The 19,051-nt window shown below is 36.4% G+C and overlaps 1 protein-coding gene across 5 annotated transcripts in view; it reads right to left on the reverse strand.

Annotated features, from left to right (window-relative positions):
* Positions 1 to 19,051, reverse strand: part of LOC107592856 (voltage-gated potassium channel subunit beta-2) — a 187,737-nt gene that overhangs the window by 15,248 nt on the left and 153,438 nt on the right. For all 5 annotated transcript variants that reach the window (XM_016282427.1, XM_016282428.1, XM_016282426.1 and 2 more), the window contains 8 exons: positions 17,156 to 17,199; positions 16,797 to 16,834; positions 14,249 to 14,328; positions 5,722 to 5,766; positions 4,281 to 4,325; positions 3,963 to 4,006; positions 3,761 to 3,847; positions 1,717 to 1,802 (listed from right to left, as the gene is read on the reverse strand). In XM_016282427.1, the coding sequence (XP_016137913.1) occupies positions 1,717 to 1,802; positions 3,761 to 3,847; positions 3,963 to 4,006; positions 4,281 to 4,325; positions 5,722 to 5,766; positions 14,249 to 14,328; positions 16,797 to 16,834; positions 17,156 to 17,199 (469 nt within the window). The remainder of the gene's footprint in view (positions 1 to 1,716; positions 1,803 to 3,760; positions 3,848 to 3,962; positions 4,007 to 4,280; positions 4,326 to 5,721; positions 5,767 to 14,248; positions 14,329 to 16,796; positions 16,835 to 17,155; positions 17,200 to 19,051) is intronic.

Here is a 19,051-nt window from a genome sequence, read left to right on the forward strand (position 1 = left end):
ATTAAACTAGAACTGCCACCAGGGGGCGTCAAGTCACTGATTTTATTACTGAATCATTCATTGAATTGATTCGTTCGAACAGCTGAATCATTCAGGAACGAAAGTACGTGACTGTCTTCATGAATGGGTAATTAAATCATTGACTCACTAGATTCGTTTAAAAAACGCAGTTCATTCATAAAAGAATCACCGCTGTGTTTGAATGAAGATGCGCAGCGGCTCGGCTGTTACTTTTTTTTTTTTTACTATTTTCGTTGATGAAATAGAGCAAAATAAGGCAATTGTGCTGTTGTCAGACAATATAAGTCACTTAATATTAACTTCTTGTTTAATGAACTGTTGTATTAAATCAATATCACATTTGCAAACTCCCTTAATAATCATTAAACGCTTTCACTCATCTTAGTTTATCCCGATCTCACAAAACTCCATTATAATCGACGAAGCTCTCTACACTGCACAATGAATATCTTATTTACACCCCGTCAACACTGTTTGTTATAATGAGAGGATATGTCTGTGATACATTACTCAACGCTGCAGAAACATGTACGTATATTAGAATCTTTGAAGCTCCCTCAGCGCAAACACAATAAATATTATATATATCGCAAATGCGACTGAAATGGTCGCACTGTAGAGCCCTGTTTATGTTGTTGACTTTGAAACTGTCTATACATAATTTAGTTTAACGTGATCTGCTGTACTAAAAGAACTAAAACCAAAATAAAAATCTATAGATATTTTTTTAAAAATCTAAAATTCTATAGAAAACTAAAAATCTATACAGACATTAAAAAATGTAATGCTAAACACAAAAAATACTAAAGCTTTAACTAAAACTAAAATGAAAATACAAAAAATATTTATAATAGTATCTCTATGATACTAAAATAAGACGCTTTAACACAAATTATTCCTTTGAGGCAGGTCTTTGAATCTGTTTTATGAACAAATGACTCTTATGAATGAGATCTTTGAATCTAAGGTCAATATAATTATCAAGTTTTAATCTATAAATATCTGGACTTGACAAGTCATAAAATAGATCAAAAGAACTAAAGTAACATACTGATAATTGTCATTAATTTATTCAAAAAACATTTGATTTTGAGAAGTCAAATTTAAATCACTGCATCTATAACAAATAAGACAATTATCATGTCACTGATTAGTAAAACAATGATAATTATAAAGTGACACTAATCTATACAAACCTCCCTGCTCCCACAATATGAAAAATCATTTACTGCAGCCTTGCAATCAGGTCACCCGATTTAATAAACAAAATTCCCCTAGACTACACTTGGATTCTTCTGCCAAAACAACAGAATGCTTTTCGAATGATCTGTCCATGTAAAATTCGGTAAATGGTGGAACATTATCAGGTAACGCGACTCAATTATTGGGCGATGGGTCAGAAAACCAAATTCTGTACAACATGTTACACATAACTAGACAAATTAGTTGTGACTGACGAGGCATCACTGAACACAAACAACAGATCGTCTTTTAACATTCTGTCAGTGTGAACGTTTTGTCTGACTTTAGATCTCCGATCCGCCCAGTATTTAAGGTTAGACTGTCTCACTGACAGCACCTATTTAAACAGAAGCATCTTTAGATTCATCAAGAGTTCTTCAGGAACAAAAGCAGCCGGTGCCGAAGCTGATTACAGGGGTGCAAACATCGAAAAGTTAGGAGACTGTGACTCACCATGATTTCCATCGGACTCCAGCGTGACGTTCCCCAGTACATCGCCATTCCCTGATTGATCACATGGGTCATCGCCCGCACAGTCTCTGCCAATCAGACCGCAGATTTTCAGAGATTTACAGCACCATACATCATATCATGCTGCCATCAGAATGTGTCGGTACGGGTGAACGTGTGAAATATTAACAAGCAAAAGAAAACAAGCTCGATTAATGCAAGGGAGGGGAGTTTAAATGATAAATCGCTTCTGGATCGAGCTGAAGAATTTGAATCAATACGAGTAAGACAAAATAAACAACTTGTGCTTCGGGTCAATATCAACCTCGGCTCAAGGAAAAAAAAAAATTCAAATGAGGGCTGGAAAAGATCCATCCTTAATAACAAACACCAGCCATGTCAAAACATCAGTCTTATGAGCTTGAGAGTCATTTACTGCTCTCGCTTGACTATATGAGATCGGTCCAAGAGCGCAAGAGAGAAGCAGACTATTGAAGTGTCGAGCTCTTTAATGACAAGAAAAGCAGATGTCTACAGACCCCTGAGCTGTTTGTGTTTCAACCATTGAACTGTGTGAACTTTCTAAAGGGCAGCTAGGCTAATAAAAGTAGATCAAATAACATTTCTTCCCTTTCTCCCGAAAACATTGGTTGAGATTTAATTCAGGCTGGCATCTTACAAAAGGCCAAATGGGAAAATTGCAAAGATCTTGTTTGCACATGATTGGAAGAATCAGTCTGGAGCACAAACAGTACATGAGTTATAGTAGAGTTTAAAGGGGACCTATTATGCAAAATTCATGTTTGGACATAAATGTGTGTTGGCAGTGTGTGTACACAACCACCCTATAATGATAAAAATCCACCCACTTCTTCTTTTTTAATCCCCATAAATCATAAGCAGTGTCTCCCAACTACCTGTTTTCTGACTTGGTGCTAATGTGACATCACATTAGCCACAGGCCCCGCCCACGAATGTTGACAGACACTGCCGTTTTAACATAGAACCGCCCTGAGCGACTTCACACACAGCGAGTTGTACACAGTCCGCCATTGATGCACTGACGAGAATGTCTCCCAAGCGTTTTAGGTGTTCTGTAGGTGGATGTATGAATCCACATAGCTCTCTCCTTATTCCCGAAATCTGAGCCGCTGAAGACAAGGTGGATTAATTTTGTTTTAGAAGAAAATGCTCCCTCAACTCTACCGAAATTCATTTATGTCTGCGCGAATCATTTTACACCGGACTGCTTTGTGAATGAGGGTCAGTATAAAGCAGGTTTTGCACAAAAGTTGCTCCTGAAGAATGGAGCAGTGCCAACTGTTCGTGATCCAGCTACACCTCCAGAAGAAATAAGTATCACGCTATTAGTTTTCCAAATTGCCTTTCTGAAAGAGCTTCTTGGCACTTTGTAATGCTTGTCACTAATGCTGATAAAGCTACAATTGTCTGTCTGTTTTTACTGATGCTACCTTCACATGCTACCAGAAAGATCATAAATAGGAAAGTGGGCAAAGCAACGTGAAGTCGACCGCTGGAATTAGTCGAGCTCATAATTACAAGTGGGGCTTATAAAGTTTGTAATAGCATGCGATGGCACCATGAGTTATTTTTATTGTGCCGTGCTCCTGTCTGTGTAATTCATAAAGTGCATTTTTTAGGCACAGTACAATCAGATGACTGACTTTTAAACCGAGTGTGTTTTCTGTAAATATAACAGGCTTGTACTAATAGTGGAGTGTTTATTTGCAAAGGCTAGCACCGGTATTGCTTGAGCTTGAGCTCTTGAAGCTCTGCCCTCTTTTCCGGGAGCACCAGCTCATTTGCATTTAAAGAGAAAGACGAAAACGGCGCGTTTTGGCTCATACCCTAAAAGTGGCAATTTTAACAAGCTATAAAAAATTATCTGTAAGGTATTTTGAGCTAAAACTTCACACACACACTCTAGGGTAATCAGAGACTTATTTTACATCTTGTAAAAAGGGGCATAATAGGTCACCTTTAATATTTAAAGGTTTAGAGCAAATGAATTGAGATTGAGATGTACCTTCCATGGGTGTGTTGGGGTCTGGTCTGTTTGCAAACACTACGTCCACATACTCTAACTGCAGTCTCTCCAATGATGCCTTCAAACCTACCGAAGAGTAACACAAATCAATTCAGCACACGATTAGTTGAATGAACGAGACATTTAAATCAGTTCATGTCAGCTGCAGCTCTGTAACATGTATGCTTTGAGGTCCACTCACCTTCTATAATGTGTTTTCTTGACAGTCCTCTCTCAGTCTCTGCTCTAGAAAACAGCAGTATATGTACTATTATGCAATTATCATTGACGCCAACTTTAGTAAATTATATTGCTAAGACATTACTTGGTTTAATGTTAGAAATTAGGCCAAAATAGTTTATTCAATTCAAAATATAACACTATTTCAAAGACTTAAGTGTTCATATACCAGAAGTAAAAAGCAACAGCTACAATAATTCACAAGTGTAACATTAAAGCTTCAGAAGTATTGTTCGCATAATGCATGATTCATTTTATAATAAATATTAAACATACATACTTTCCACCCCAAAATATTTTGGTTGTAATGACTAAACTGGAGCGTCTGCAAAAAAAAGAAGAAAAAAAAATAGGTCACACTTTTTGAAAGGCTTTTAAAAAGTAATTATCAAGTGGCTTGCGGTAACCATTTTAATTTCAAAGGAATGCATGGTCACACATACACATACACATTTATTTAGCTGCCTAAATGAGGACATAGCACAGACATCTGCTTTCATGTAAAGGTTCATAAATATATTCATGTAAATGTTGTTATTACATACATAAATAAATGCAATTACATGCATATATGCATGTATATATACAGTATATATATATATATATATATATATATATATATATATATATATACACACACACACACACACACACACACACACAGTATACATATATACACACAAACACTAGTAACTGCTTACATGTAATCTGGACTACATAATCAGAATCCAGGAAATTAAGTACTTGTCGGTTATGTTATATTTTAAAATGCTCATAATCAGATTACAGTTACTTTTTAAGGATTGTATGATTACATATTTTTCACATAATTCACTACCACTTAGTTGTTGTTTTTTTAAGAATATCCTTTCCTCAAACGGAAGTTCTGTCATATTTAGCTCACTTTCTCTCACAAATTGTAAGTAAGCCCACACACAGACACAGAGTACAGAAATAAGCTATGTCTCTGCAGAGGTGAGGGGTTGTGTGTCCTGATATTGATGCACACTGACTAGCAGGATGACTAAGCAGCATGATATCACACACACACACACACACACACACAAATGTGAAGATCCTTTCTTGCAGAGAGCTCAGTTACTCTTCATCTCATTATGCAAAAACAGTGAGAGCCCACCCTGCTTTAAATTCCTTTCCTCAAACGGAAGTTCTGTCATATTTAGCTCACTTTCTCTCACAAATTGTAAGTAAGCCCACACACAGACACAGAGTACAGAAATAAGCTATGTCTCTGCAGAGGTGAGGGGTTGTGTGTCCTGATATTGATGCACACTGACTAGCAGGATGACTAAGCAGCATGATATCACACACACACACACACACACACACACAAATGTGAAGATCCTTTCTTGCAGAGAGCTCAGTTACTCTTCATCTCATTATGCAAAAACAGTGAGAGCCCACCCTGCTTTAAATGAAAACATCTTTAAAAAAGGGCTTCTATTAACCATGAACCTCCTTTAGCTCATGTTAAATTACACACACATATATCAGGACATCAACTGCACAATAAACACACCCATGCGACTGTTTCATAATTCAATATCTAGACGGGACATCTACGGGGTGAGCCAGGCTTTAATAATTTATATTTCTGCCTGTCTGGGGTTGCAGTGGCACAATCTCTGAGGCATTGGGCTGAGTTATCAGCACAAGATAAGAAGCGGCCGAAGGAAATGAAATGTTGTTAATGAACATACCTCCATCCTTTCTTCTTTATGATGTTGCCCAGCACCATCTCCGCCCTGCAACAGAAAACCAGATGGTTATCGGACTAATCCGTCATTTTATTGACATATACAGCCAACAAAACAGGCCGCTGAAGGGACATTTCAAAGTTCAGTAAATCACCTCTTTCAAGATGGCAATATCATACAATACATGCAAATTAAAAGCACACTTCAATGCCACAAGACTTTATTAAGGATTTTTATGAAAACATACAAAACAAGCAATAATACTGTCAACCAAGAAATGTTGAGCTTTTTTGTCTCTTTTTCCTGTTTCTCATTGGTGTAGCATTTGGACCAATCAGACACACCATTTTTCATTAGATTTAACAAATTAATTATTCATTAGATTAACAAATATTCACAGACCCCTCACCCAATAAACATACTGGGTGCCAGGATGTCTGTGAACGACACCAGGCCCCATGTTTACCATGGCAACCAGGACCCCTCAGCCAGATCAGATAAACTTCTAAAAGTATGCCATTTTATATAGATAAACCCTTCAGCCAGATCAGATAAACACCTAAAAGTATGTAGAGAGATTCTTCCTTCTACTCAGTTCTCTCTAAAACAGACACATAATGCCCATAAAAATGGACTCTTCTCTAATTAATTCATAGGAAAACCTTTCTTTGAATGAACACACATATACTTCAGTTCATTGTGTATGTTGTTACTGTTCTTGTATATTGTCTTTTGTATTGTATACTGTTTTATGCATGCTTATGACAGAAGTTCATGTAATCTTACCATGTTTAGTATATATGAATTCGTCTTCTGATTATCTAAACGAGTGTATATTATATGTTGGTACATACATAGGCAATACATTAGTGTTCTAAGAATCTTTAGTAGTTTTTGCATCAACACCCAATCAAATTACATATGCAAAATACCATGCTCTAAGACAAAGAGTCGTAAACTTTCCCTCCAAAAGTAAAAATCACCATTGGCACTGTGACCTCCCGGAGGTGTGAGCTCAATAGGAGATAAAGCTCTCACATCAGTGACCCGCCTCAGTCAGTCTGCGGTTCTGTTAGATTCTGAGAAGATGAGGATGTGAGCTAGAACGCTTCTGCAAATCTTAAGTCTGCACCAGGCTTTGTCTTTGTCTTTCCATTCACCAAAGATCCTAGGATCTCAGCTGATGTCTCTCTTAGCTCTTTTTCACTTTCCACTGGGAAGAAACTCCCAACCACCATTGAGTCAGAACATCTTTGCAATTCATCACTCTTTAAACCCAGAAGAACGTGATCTCAAGTCCAAAACCTTGAAACCATCAATTAATGTGCGCATTGTCAGTAAATCACCTGCAGAATTTCCCCTACCATTGGCTCTTTTATGGAATTGCGCTCTAGCGCTAATTTGCCGTTTAGTAAATCTGCCCTTGATGTTTAAATATGCAAACGAGGCTAATTTGCATGTACTTTTTTCACTCCATACATCAGAAAATACAGTCAACAGCCATACAAATATAATTTGATATTTTTAGGAATAAAACGTTGTTTAAAATCAGGCAAATTATATATGAACCAGTGTTAAAGTTCGTTAACGAATATTTTTCATCATCGTCTTCGTTAAGGAACATTTTTTCTGTGATGAAGACGAGACGTTGATGAGCTAAAACTAATATCTGATGATAAAAACTATGACGAAATTTATGCCGCGTCTTCATTAACAAGACGAGAGGGGACTATAAATGTTATTTGAGGACTACCTGACATTCAAAATACATCCTATAGGCTACTGTCTTGTCCTTAAAAATGTGCGTCCCTGTCATTGGATTGCAATTGGATATAAGGGGCGTTTGCATATCTAGTCTCAGTATGGCAGCCGCAGTGGATAAATAGACTAACAAAATGCGAACTAGCGATCTGAAACAATGGCCTTAGCACCGAAAGGGTTGGGGATAAGGTGACCAGTTGTCCCGTTTTTCCCTGGAGTCACAATTCGTTGTCGATTAATTTAAAGCTAGTGAAGGCGGGATAGGCGGAATTGCACTGATAGAAGTGCACTCTCGCGAGCATGCTCCACTTCTTCAGTTCTCATATACAGCGCGCGATCAGTTCTCAGTGCTCAAATACAGACACAGCAGTCCAAATGTTTATCGTGTAGAGTATCTCACGTAAATACAGTTATGGATTAAGTGAACGTAAACAGGTGGATTAATTAAACTGCACTTGTGTCAGTATTACATGCATGCCTTCCGTCTTAAAAGAACAGCATTCCTACTTATGGTAAGTAGGCCTACCTATCCGTGTCATTAATGTTAACCAACAAAAGATGCTAAATAAATATTTTAAGTAAACCTCCTGTATCTGAAAAATTTGTTTAATTTGTATCTCTTTCGTATTTGTCTTTTTGTCTTATTCTGCTTCTTTTTCAAAAATTATAAATTATATACGTATATTAAATATATTATATATGAACAACAATATTTTTTATAAGTTTCTCCCTTTTTTACTACTGTTAAAGGGATAGTTCACCCAAAAATGAAAATTGTCATAATTTATTCAAGTTTTTCTAAATTTCAAATTTCTCATAAGCTTAATTGATTTAGTCTAAAGAGAGAAGAATTAATGACTATTTTTGTTTGAAGACTATAAAATAGCTACCAAAATAAATGTCGGTAACTGCAGCTTGACTAAAAGTAATGACTAAAAATTGACAAAAATGCAATGACTTTATCGTCGACTACAACTAGACTAAAACTATGAAAGACTCAAATTACTAAAATGTGACTAATGGTGCGTTCACACCAGACGCGAAGCGAATATGCGCATCGCGCCACTCGCTCTAGATTACTTGCAGGATGTTTCTCGTGTCACTCGCGCGAATAAAAACAGCGCGATCAACCATGCTGGAGATAACTACAGTCGCTGTGTTGTACCTATTGTCAAAAAGTCCCAAATACAATGGAAAGCCAAATGCCGACGCGTCTGGGTTCACAGCACCATCCAGAGGAGGATGAATAACGTTAGGATCCTTTATTAATGTGTGTGTTACATTTTAGTACTGTTTTTGAACTTGCGCGAAAGACGTGATTGAGGCGAATATCTCGTGTTCGCGGCAAACGCGTCGCGCATTTCACGTCATTCGCGTCGCCTGGCGCGAATTCGCCTCTATTCGCGTCTTTGCATTGACTTTGCATGTAATCTACTTGCGCGAATAATTAAATTCACGTTTGGTGTGAACACACCATAAGACTATTAAGCATTTTCGTCTCAAGATAAAGACCAAGACTAAATCAAAAATGCCTGTCAAAATTAACACTGATATGAACAAACTTCAAAATATAGATTAAATACAACTACACTGTTGGTGTAGAGGAGAAAAACTCATTTTGAGAAAACAGCCTATAAAGATATGTACTGTAATTGAAATCTACAGACACAAATGGATAAAGTGCAATAAAATAAATACTTAAATGTGTATTTTGGATGTTTTCTTTTTTCTAGTCTGAAACAATACATTATAGCCAAATATATAATAGGCCAAAATTTCAAAAGGATTTTGCCTGTAGTGTCTTGCTTTAAAGCGGTAAGGTGTGGGAATGGGTAATTAACACAACCTGGACGCTAAAAGCATATTTAACTCCCTGAAAAATGTGCCTCCTTTTCATACGCAGATGAGGAGAAGTGTCAGCAACAACCTGGAGACTAAAATGCTCTCTGGCAGCCATTAGTGATGCTGAGGGTGCTAATTGAGCCCAATGAGGATACAGTTCATGCTGTGATTGTCCCGGTGAGTGAGATTCTCCCTCGGGCCGCACACTAGTCAATTCAATGAACCGCTGCGCTGTAATTTACTGCTTCACTATTAATCTCTCTAAAAATACTTCTGCAATCTTGTTTTTTCTTAGTATGGCATCTTATGGGAAGACAAAGAATGTTAAAGGAGTACTTCACTCTAAAATGAAAATCACCCTTATTTTGCTCCAAACCCCTTGAGTTTGCTTCTCTTCAGTGCTGCTCTTTTTCATTTAGTGAAAGTGAATGAAGCAAGACGCTGTCACGCTCCAAAAACAGCAAATGTTCTTCTTAAAGTTCAACAATATCCCTCCCCATTCAGTCTCATTAAATGGAAACCAGCAGTGTGATTTTTTGTTGTTGTTGTAATGCACAGAAGGAAACAAAATGGGGGTTGATCTTATAGTTCAGTAATGACATTTTTAACTGTTGGGTGAATGAACCTTTTAACAATAAAGTTTGGTGGAAATGTTTAGTTGTGCCATAAGGCAGTGTTGATTTAAGTAAATCTAAAGCTATTAAAAATGTTTTTGTAAATTGAAATAAAGCTGAAATAATACAAAATATAAATATTAGATGAAAACTTAAAGTAAATCACACACACACACACACACAACAAATTAGAAATGTTGCCTTGGCAAGTAACTGAAATAAACAATGTTTAAGTAATAAAATAACTAAAACTAAAATAAAAATTGGCTACAGCTAAATAGAAATATAAGGGAAAATACTAAAAGCACATAACAAAATTACTAAACCTAAACTAAGATTAAAAACAGAAAGGGAAAAAAAACTATTTAAAAATAAATACTATAATAGTTTATAAATAATACTAAAATAACACTGTCTTCAGGTGAACTAACATTTATTTTCTCAAGCTTTTAACTAAGTAACTTACTGAAAGAAAAGGTCCAAACGCGGATATAAGACATACAATTTTTGCATTGCACACAAGTGAAAGTCAGCTGGTCATTATCAACAAATAATAATAAATAATAAAAAATAAATAAGATAAAGCACACCTGCTCACTGTAAACAATCCATCTTATATATGTACAGCTATATGTGCATAAAAAAATAAAACAAAATTGTATTAATCCTTAAAAAATAAACATTATTATACAGTACATTATTCTAAATGATTGTTATTATAAAACATATTATAATAAAAATATTTGATAACAGAATGCGGTGACTTATCAATCAGAATGAAGTATTCCAGAGAGTTGTGCAAGTCCAACAAACTAATCAATCTATCACAAAGATGGATGAACATCTTTAATCTTGATTGATTCTATGTTTCACAATGATCCAGGCTTTATATGAAAAGAGAAAGCTGTTGAATGCTAGCTGTTGTGCTTTGACTTTTAGTGGTCATTAGCTTCAGAGAGAGGTTCATTAATCTACATGAATGTATGCTGCACTTTCTTAAAAAGTCCCAACTTTAAAGGAGGTTCCCTGAGATGGCAGAACACAGCTCATCTTCATGAGGATTTCTGAATATGGATGCTAGTGCACTTATGTTAGTGTGTCGAATAGAGTCGGAGATGGACACAGACGCGTGAGGGGGCGGCTCAGCCTGTGTTTTTGTTTGCTTATGTGCGAGGGAGAGAAGTGTATTTGTAGTGTAAGTGTATATTTGTGGATGTAAGTGTTTTGGTGCTATATTTACGCAGGGGTGTTTGTCCCGTCACGGCCTGTGGGTTTAGCGCACTGCATTGACCGCAGCTGGATGGTAGACGCTGCCGGAGCTGTATTTATTCCAGTCGGATAAATAAAACAGACCTTCCCACTCTCATGTCTTCCCACACTCTCACCCCATCAGCACCACCGACGTTCAGCGATGCCCACACCCAGCGCTCAGCTAATGACAGAGCACATTACCAACCGCTCTCCTCACCTAATTTGCACAGTTTATTTATGAAACATAATGTGTCAGGCAACTTTCCTTGTTTGGAGGAAGCAAAATGCGCTCTAATATGGATTCTCAGCACTAAGAATAACATTTGAGATTAACTCACCGATATACAGATATCTCTCAAATTGGAAATAGCAGCAGCGTTCACAATGAACACGGGCTAAACATCAAAGGAAAGTAAAAATAAAAAACATAACATCTAGGATTTATCATTTAGAGTGGGGCAAAAAAGTATTTAGTCAGCCACCAATTGTGCAAGTTCTCCCACTTAAAAAGATGAGAGAGGCCTGTAATTTTCATCATAGGTATACCTCAACTATGAGAGACAAAATGAGAAAAAAAAATCCAGAAAATCACATTGTAGGATTTTTAAAGAATTTATTTGCAAATTATGGTTACATATATACATACATATACATATACACATACATATACATATATATATATATATATATATATATATATATTTATTTATTTATTAGGGCTGGGTTTTGACACAAATTTCACGATTCAATTTGATTCTCATTCACAAGCTTCAGATTCGATTCGATTCAATATCAATTATTTTGGATATATAAAGCAGATACAGTACATGCCAAATTTTCTCAAGGAAAAAAAAATCGCAATTAATGCTGTAAAATATACAAAGTCAGTTGGTACAACATTACTATAATGTTGAAGGTTAAAATTAATAAAGTTTTTACAATAAAGTTACAGTTACTTATTAATATTCCTACTTCAAATTTTTATTTTTTTTAATATAAACATTTAAATGGTGGCTGTCATAAAAACTTGATGGATTTATTCAACCATAAATTAAACATCGAAGAACAGTACAAATTATAATGAATATGTTATATGGTGCATATTTTAAGCAAAATGCCCCTCTCTACCGTTTATTTTTCTATCTGACTAATGAGTTTATGGTCACTGAATATGTTTTTCTGAGGTAAATGTGACGATACGTGACATTGTTTACAAGACGTTATATTGACGTCTTTGCGTGGCTGAAACACTGATTGAGCGATTACATGAGACAGGATACAGATTGTAAAGTATTTCTTTTAACTTAGCTTCGGATATTTAGTCATGTTTATTTTGTGCTGAAACTGGTATTAATGTGGAGGAGATGATCAGTTCACGTGCACCTCGCGCTGCCGCGTCTGTTGAACTGAGGCGCTACAGCGATCTGCCACTCCACATTAAACAACGACAAAACGGCATTTATTGTTTAAAAACTGCAATACAGTGGACAGAATTTGAAATCTGAGACTTTGTTTTATATTAAAAGTACCAAAGCACAACACTTATTGCGATATATTGGATGGGAAGTGCCCTTCAACGTTCCGTCCATTAACTGAAAACAGGCTAGACTAATCGATTCCTGGGATTTAAGAATCGATATTGTTCACAATAAAACCTTGCTGATTAAATAATGAAAATAAACGCCAGTAAAGAGAGCTTGTATCAGAGGCAGGATATCCATATACTAATAAACCTTTTTTAGTATTTCAGAGTGGATGCAAAACAACTTTAATGTCATCTCCAGCAGCGCTGAGGTTCTAAGTATATTTTGTATCACACTAGGAGGGCTGATGTTTTCTCTCTAAACACAATGGTTTGTAGCAACCTAAAGCCAGGCCGACCTCAAACTTCAAACACAGTGACCTTTACATACATAAATAAAAAAGGGAAGAAAAAGAGGAAAATATTTATATTTATTAGGAATACAGATTGACACACACACACACACACACACACACACACATACATACATACATATATATATATATATACAGTACGTGTGTTTTTAAAAGAAGTCACTTCTGCTTACCAAGCCTGTATTTATTTGACCCAAATCACAGAAGTAATTTATAATATTATTTTGCTGAATAATTTTGGCATTCTTCTTTGGTAATTGATCAAGCAGGCTTGTTGGAACATTACATCTCCAAAGAACCTTAACATGTCTTCTAAGTAAAGAGTAATTGCTGAATTTGTTAAGTTTTAGAGGGGGTGTACTCATTTATGCTGTGCACTGTACATATTTATGCCCCAATCTCCATAACTTCCAAAAACGAGACTGAGATTGCAAATTTTGTGTATATGGCAGACAGCCACTTACACATAAATAAAAACAGTAACGTGAACATTTAGGTATTTTACAATCTTATTTTTGGGTAACTACATCTCTTTGTTATTTTCTAATTCTCTACTGCCATATAGTGAGTGGCTTGTGGTTTTGGTTTAGGTAATGTAACCGTGTTCATTGTCAAAGCGAGATAATCCTACTGATCACTGTGCTTCATCTTGCTCACAGCTGATGAATCTCGCTTGTATGAAGAGATGATATTGCCTCAAGATCCAACTAGAAGTAATACTGTGATATCCGCCATGACAGTTTCGAGTCCTTCCCTGATCTCAAGAACAGCACTGCTGGGTTGTGCCGAGTCGTTATGACAAGATCAACACAAGCTCCTACTCAAGACACGGACGAGGAACACCATTTCCAACGATGCCCTGGGTCAGCTGCCATAGAAATGTTCATTCAAATTTTGAAATGAGTCTTAGTTTTGAAGAAAACTTGAGGAAAGTTCATGCTTAAAAAAAAAAAAACTTATAAAACTGACAACTAGATCTAATATTTAAAATATAAGCAAACACCATTAATATTTGAAATAAAACATTATATAAAAGTGGCTGGAAATGTTGTGTCAACTTTTTAAAATATCACATTACTTAACTAATTCACCAGATAAACAGAAAGAAAATATTTCAATACATGGTAATTTGACGGGGTGGGCTTTGTGTATTTTGGCGCACTCACTTTCCTGCAGCGTAGACCTCTGCCGTGTCGAACAGATTGATCCCGTTCTCGTATGCCAGAGTCATCAGCTGCTCTGCAATCTGTCAGAATGAAGGAAGGGAGAGGATCCAGCATTCAAGGTGTTGCAGTCTATTCCATTATTAAAAGCTGTATTCTGCACTGTGCTACTCTATAAGTCATTTTTAATGTGTTTAGGTACATTTACAGTGCACGCTAGAAAAGAAAAATTACTGCAAGCTGAATAGTGTATTAGCAGAGAAAAATTGCGTCTATACTGTAAATGCACTATTTGAATGTTTAATAAATAAATAAAAATAAAGCATTTTGCACTTGATACTTCCCCAAACAATGTTGTTCCAAATTACACTGTAATTATAAGATATATTTTTATCAACACAATATGAATGGTGATTTATGGAAGAATGCTATGTAATCATAATATAATATTATAATAGTTTAGTTTTTTTTAAGTTGGAAAACATTTATATAATTATATAATTATATACAAGTTATAAACTTTGCAAACTTTGTCAAACGAAGGACACTGATTCAGCTAATTGTAAATCCACTTTTAGCAACAATAACTTGAAGTAATCATTTTCTGTATGACTTTATCAGTCTGTCACATCGTTCTGGAGGAATTTTGGCCCACTCGTCTTTACAACATTGCTCCAGATTATTGAGGTTTGTGGGCATTTGTTCATGACCTGCCAATTACCAGATGATTTGATAGGATGATCCTAATACAGAAAACCATGGAATTCAATAGGGTGTCCTTTCTTTTTCACATTACTACACATGAAAATGAAGAACTCAAAATACAAGCATTTAACATGAGCTTTTATTACACAGCTCTCCGGAACAATTAGTTCTGATCAGGCATTTGCGGCATATTTAAAAAATGAATACATATACACACAGACACACAAATATATATATAGAGATATATATATATATATATATATATATATATAGATATATAGAGAGAGATATAGAGAGAGAGAGAGAGAGAGAGAGAGAGAGAGAGGGAGAGAGAGAGAGATCTGGGTATATTTAGATATTTATTTATTAAGTAAGGGTTTATCAGTCTTAAATAAAAATAAATATATCTATAAATAATAGAAAAGACAATTTAAGACTTCTTCATATATTTTACGGACACATTGTTTAAAGGGGTCATATGATGCTGCTAAAAAGAACATTATTTTGTGTATTTGGTGTTTATGCGGTTTAAGGTTCAAAAAACACTGTATCTCCTCTATGGCGCGCCTTTCTGAAACGCGTAGATTTTTACAAAGCTCATCGGTCTGAAAAAGCGAGGTGTGCTCTGATTGGCCAGCTATCCAGTGCGTTGTGATTGGCCGAATATTTGGGTTGAAGTGTTCTGGAACAGTGTTGTAAATACAACTTAACCACTGATTTCTAGTCGTGTCCATTTTTGGAAGGCCAAGCAAAGTAGTTTCGCTTTCACAACAAAACACAGCGTCACACACGGTGTCCTAGAGTGAGCGGTGGCAGCCTATAGTGAGCAGAGGCCGGGGGATAAAGTGAGGAACGGCAGGCGGGCTGAGTGAGCAGAGGCCGGGGGATAAAGTGAGGAACGGCCGGCGGGCTGAGTGAGCAGAGGCGGCGGATTCGACGAAGGAGCATCCGGCGGGCTTGCGGCAACAACATGTGATGACCCCGGGCTGGACTCCGCTTCGTCCACGGTGAAAGCCAATCCGGCGATCCACAGCGCAAAGTTGTAGTATTTCCTCAGCAATCAGCACGGATCAGCTCCAGGCATGACGAAGCAGATATCGTCCAAACAAAGTAGTTTCGCTTTCACAACGAATCACACAGCATCTTCACTACATGGTGGCGGCAACAACAAAACTAAAGCGAGAATAAAAGTTACGCCTTCTTTCTTTGCGTGAACATTTGGGCGGCGTTATGCAAATCTTCTCACATAGTGATGTAGACATGTGGGGGCGTGTTAGAACGAGCTGTTTTAGGTAGGCGTGGCTGACTCTTAATTTTTATAAAGAATATCTCTTTGGATTTGAGACTTTAGTCTTTGCAACTTTACAGATCTTCTTTATGCACCAATAGCTTGTAACACTCCAAAGAGAAAGGAAAAATTGAAATCGCATCACATGACCCCTTTAAGGGTTAGTTCACCAAAAAAAAAAAAAATTCCATCATTTACCAACCATCATGATGTGCTAAACCAGTATTATGTTTTTCCTCTACAATGTTTAATTTAAAAACAATGTTGCACTGCAATCATTAGACCAATTACGTTTTGGCATCACTGGCACCAAACCTGGTGCAAAGCGTCTAAATGAGCAATAAATGAGGTCTGATTTTCACTTGATAATTTTTTTTTTTCAATGTTTGACAATATAAAACACATTGTGTTCCATGGAAGAAATAAAACTAATATAGTTGTTTGGAAAGACAAGAGGGCGAGTAAGGAGGACATTCATTTTTGGGTGAACTATTCCTGTAAGTGTACAAGAATATAAAAGTTCACATCAGGACCGGTCAGTGTTTACACTCATCATACCTCATCTGTGATCTGTCCTCCAAATGTCACCCATGTTCCTGTAAAGAAATCTAGAATCAGTCACTACTTTTCACAAGATAAACCAGCTTTAAATGATTATCAGTGATCCACCAATGACACTATAAAGAGTAAAGCCTTAAGATGAAGCTACAGATAACATGGATAATATTTAATGCCCAGCTCAAGAGAACAGAACAACACTGGCTGCATGGTGCAGATTTCTGCTGTCTGCCACTACTAGCAGTTCAGTTTGAAGAAAATCCATCTTGTGACAAAAAGACTACAAAAGCTTGTATTGTTAGTTGCAGGTTTCCTTATCTACTTCACAAAAGGGCTTGATGAGGAGGCCATAAAGGTACCTAATCCAAGACATGAGACTCTCAGGCCCGACTTCCCCAGGTTTCTGGAAAAAAGGAAATAAAGACAATGATTAATAGGTTTTACTCTGCTTTCTATATCACTTTGTTCTCTCTAAAGTCAGAGTAATACCATTGGAGTACTAAATCAGACTGTCAGCTTTGAAAGTGCCAACCTAATTTTCTCTCTCTCAAAAAAAAGTTATGTTCCAAAAACTAGTGAGCTGCCTATCAAGACGGCAAAAATATTTGTTCCCAAGGTGAAATAAATTGTGAGTCGAGCTTTCTGTACAGTTGAGATGCCGCCCATGTAAGCTGTAGACAGCAAGGCAGCTCACTAGGTTTTTGGAACAGATCTACTGTCTTCAAAGCAATGAGATTCTTCAGTGACCCCAGCCCGAGTCCTGTAGATGCCACCTTGGCTGGCAGGGGAGTTTATGGAGTCTGCAAGACATTCCTGCTGATTGGCTTATCATGGGGAAAATGAGACTTAGCAGTGTCCGAGGGTAGATTACTGACCCCAGGGCCTTATGGGAGCGAGGAAGACTATGGAGCTTATAGAGACAGCAGCTATAATGAAGAGAACTGGCTAAAGGAAGGCTAAACAGTACAGAGTCACAGAGCCACATGAGAGAAAGAGAGAGGTTTTCAACTTCTGTACCATCCTCTGAAAGTCCGCACAGATCATCTCAAGAGGACAGCTCTCACACCCAGAGGTTTGGACAAAAGAATTTGGACCCAACTTTGTTTTGTTTACTTTTTTTTTAATGTTGTTTTAGTTTTGCTTTAATTTTTTTTATTTTCCAGCCAAGAAAACTGGTGTGCCAAAAAGAACAGTGTTGCTTACAAAGCCAAAAAGATGGTAAGATGATAATAAGATTTGTAAAGGTTCACAGAAGGAAAACAAAACAAGATTAGAACAAATAAAACAACAGATTTGAGCCACAGACTATTGAAATGAGCAAAACAGAAGAACAGCATGTACTTTCTCTATGTGTGTGTGTGTGTGTGTATTAGGGCTGGGGGATATGTTGCATATTTGAAAACATTTAATATATATACAACATTCTTTCTAAATTACAATAAAATTTAATTCCCATTTCAATAATTCTGTTCATCACAACAATTCCATAGTGCAGTCACTATATATTACCATGTAGTGCTACTTTGACGCATAGAAGTAAAAATTATTTATTCATTAAAGAAAATCAACATGGCCTGATTGTTTGCACTGAAATATTTTATTGGTTTGTAATATTTATTGAAAAACCTATCGAAAATCGGCAATATCTACTTGGCAACAAATGATACAAAACTTAAGATTTACACAAATATAAAATAAAATTATACATATATATATATATATATATATATATATTTATTAGGGCTGTCAACGTTAACGCATTAACGCATGCGATTAATTTTACAATCCTTAACGCGTTAAAATAATTTTCAGTAAATCAGTAAACAAAATTACTGAAGCACAATTTCTATTCTAACCCTTTAACCCAATGGATGAAGACTGCAATCAAGGTAAAGACGATTGCGGTGGTGTACAGGAGTCGTACAGTAAGCACGTGTGAGTCCGTTATAATAATGCGTGTATGAGTGCTCTTGACACACTGATCGCACATTGTAGTTATGCACAGGCACAGACATTTCCGTACATTCACATTGTTTCCACACACACTCACGATAATGTTTTGATTTGTCATGTGTATGTTGCTGTGTTTAGTTATTCTGAATGGATCCGTGTACTGTAGTAGATATATGCAGTCAGCAGGCGGTTGGTTTAGTTTTTTTTGGCATCTCCATCTGGTCCTGTTCAGTATCGCAACTTGACCACTCTAAAATGTAAAAAAGCTCTTTGCTGTTGCACTGTACACATACTATAAAATT

The sequence above is a fragment of the Sinocyclocheilus grahami genome, unplaced genomic scaffold (genome assembly GCF_001515645.1).
Source record: "Sinocyclocheilus grahami isolate Dianchi unplaced genomic scaffold, SAMN03320097.WGS_v1.1 scaffold160.1, whole genome shotgun sequence".
NCBI classification, from domain to species: domain Eukaryota; kingdom Metazoa; phylum Chordata; class Actinopteri; order Cypriniformes; family Cyprinidae; genus Sinocyclocheilus; species Sinocyclocheilus grahami.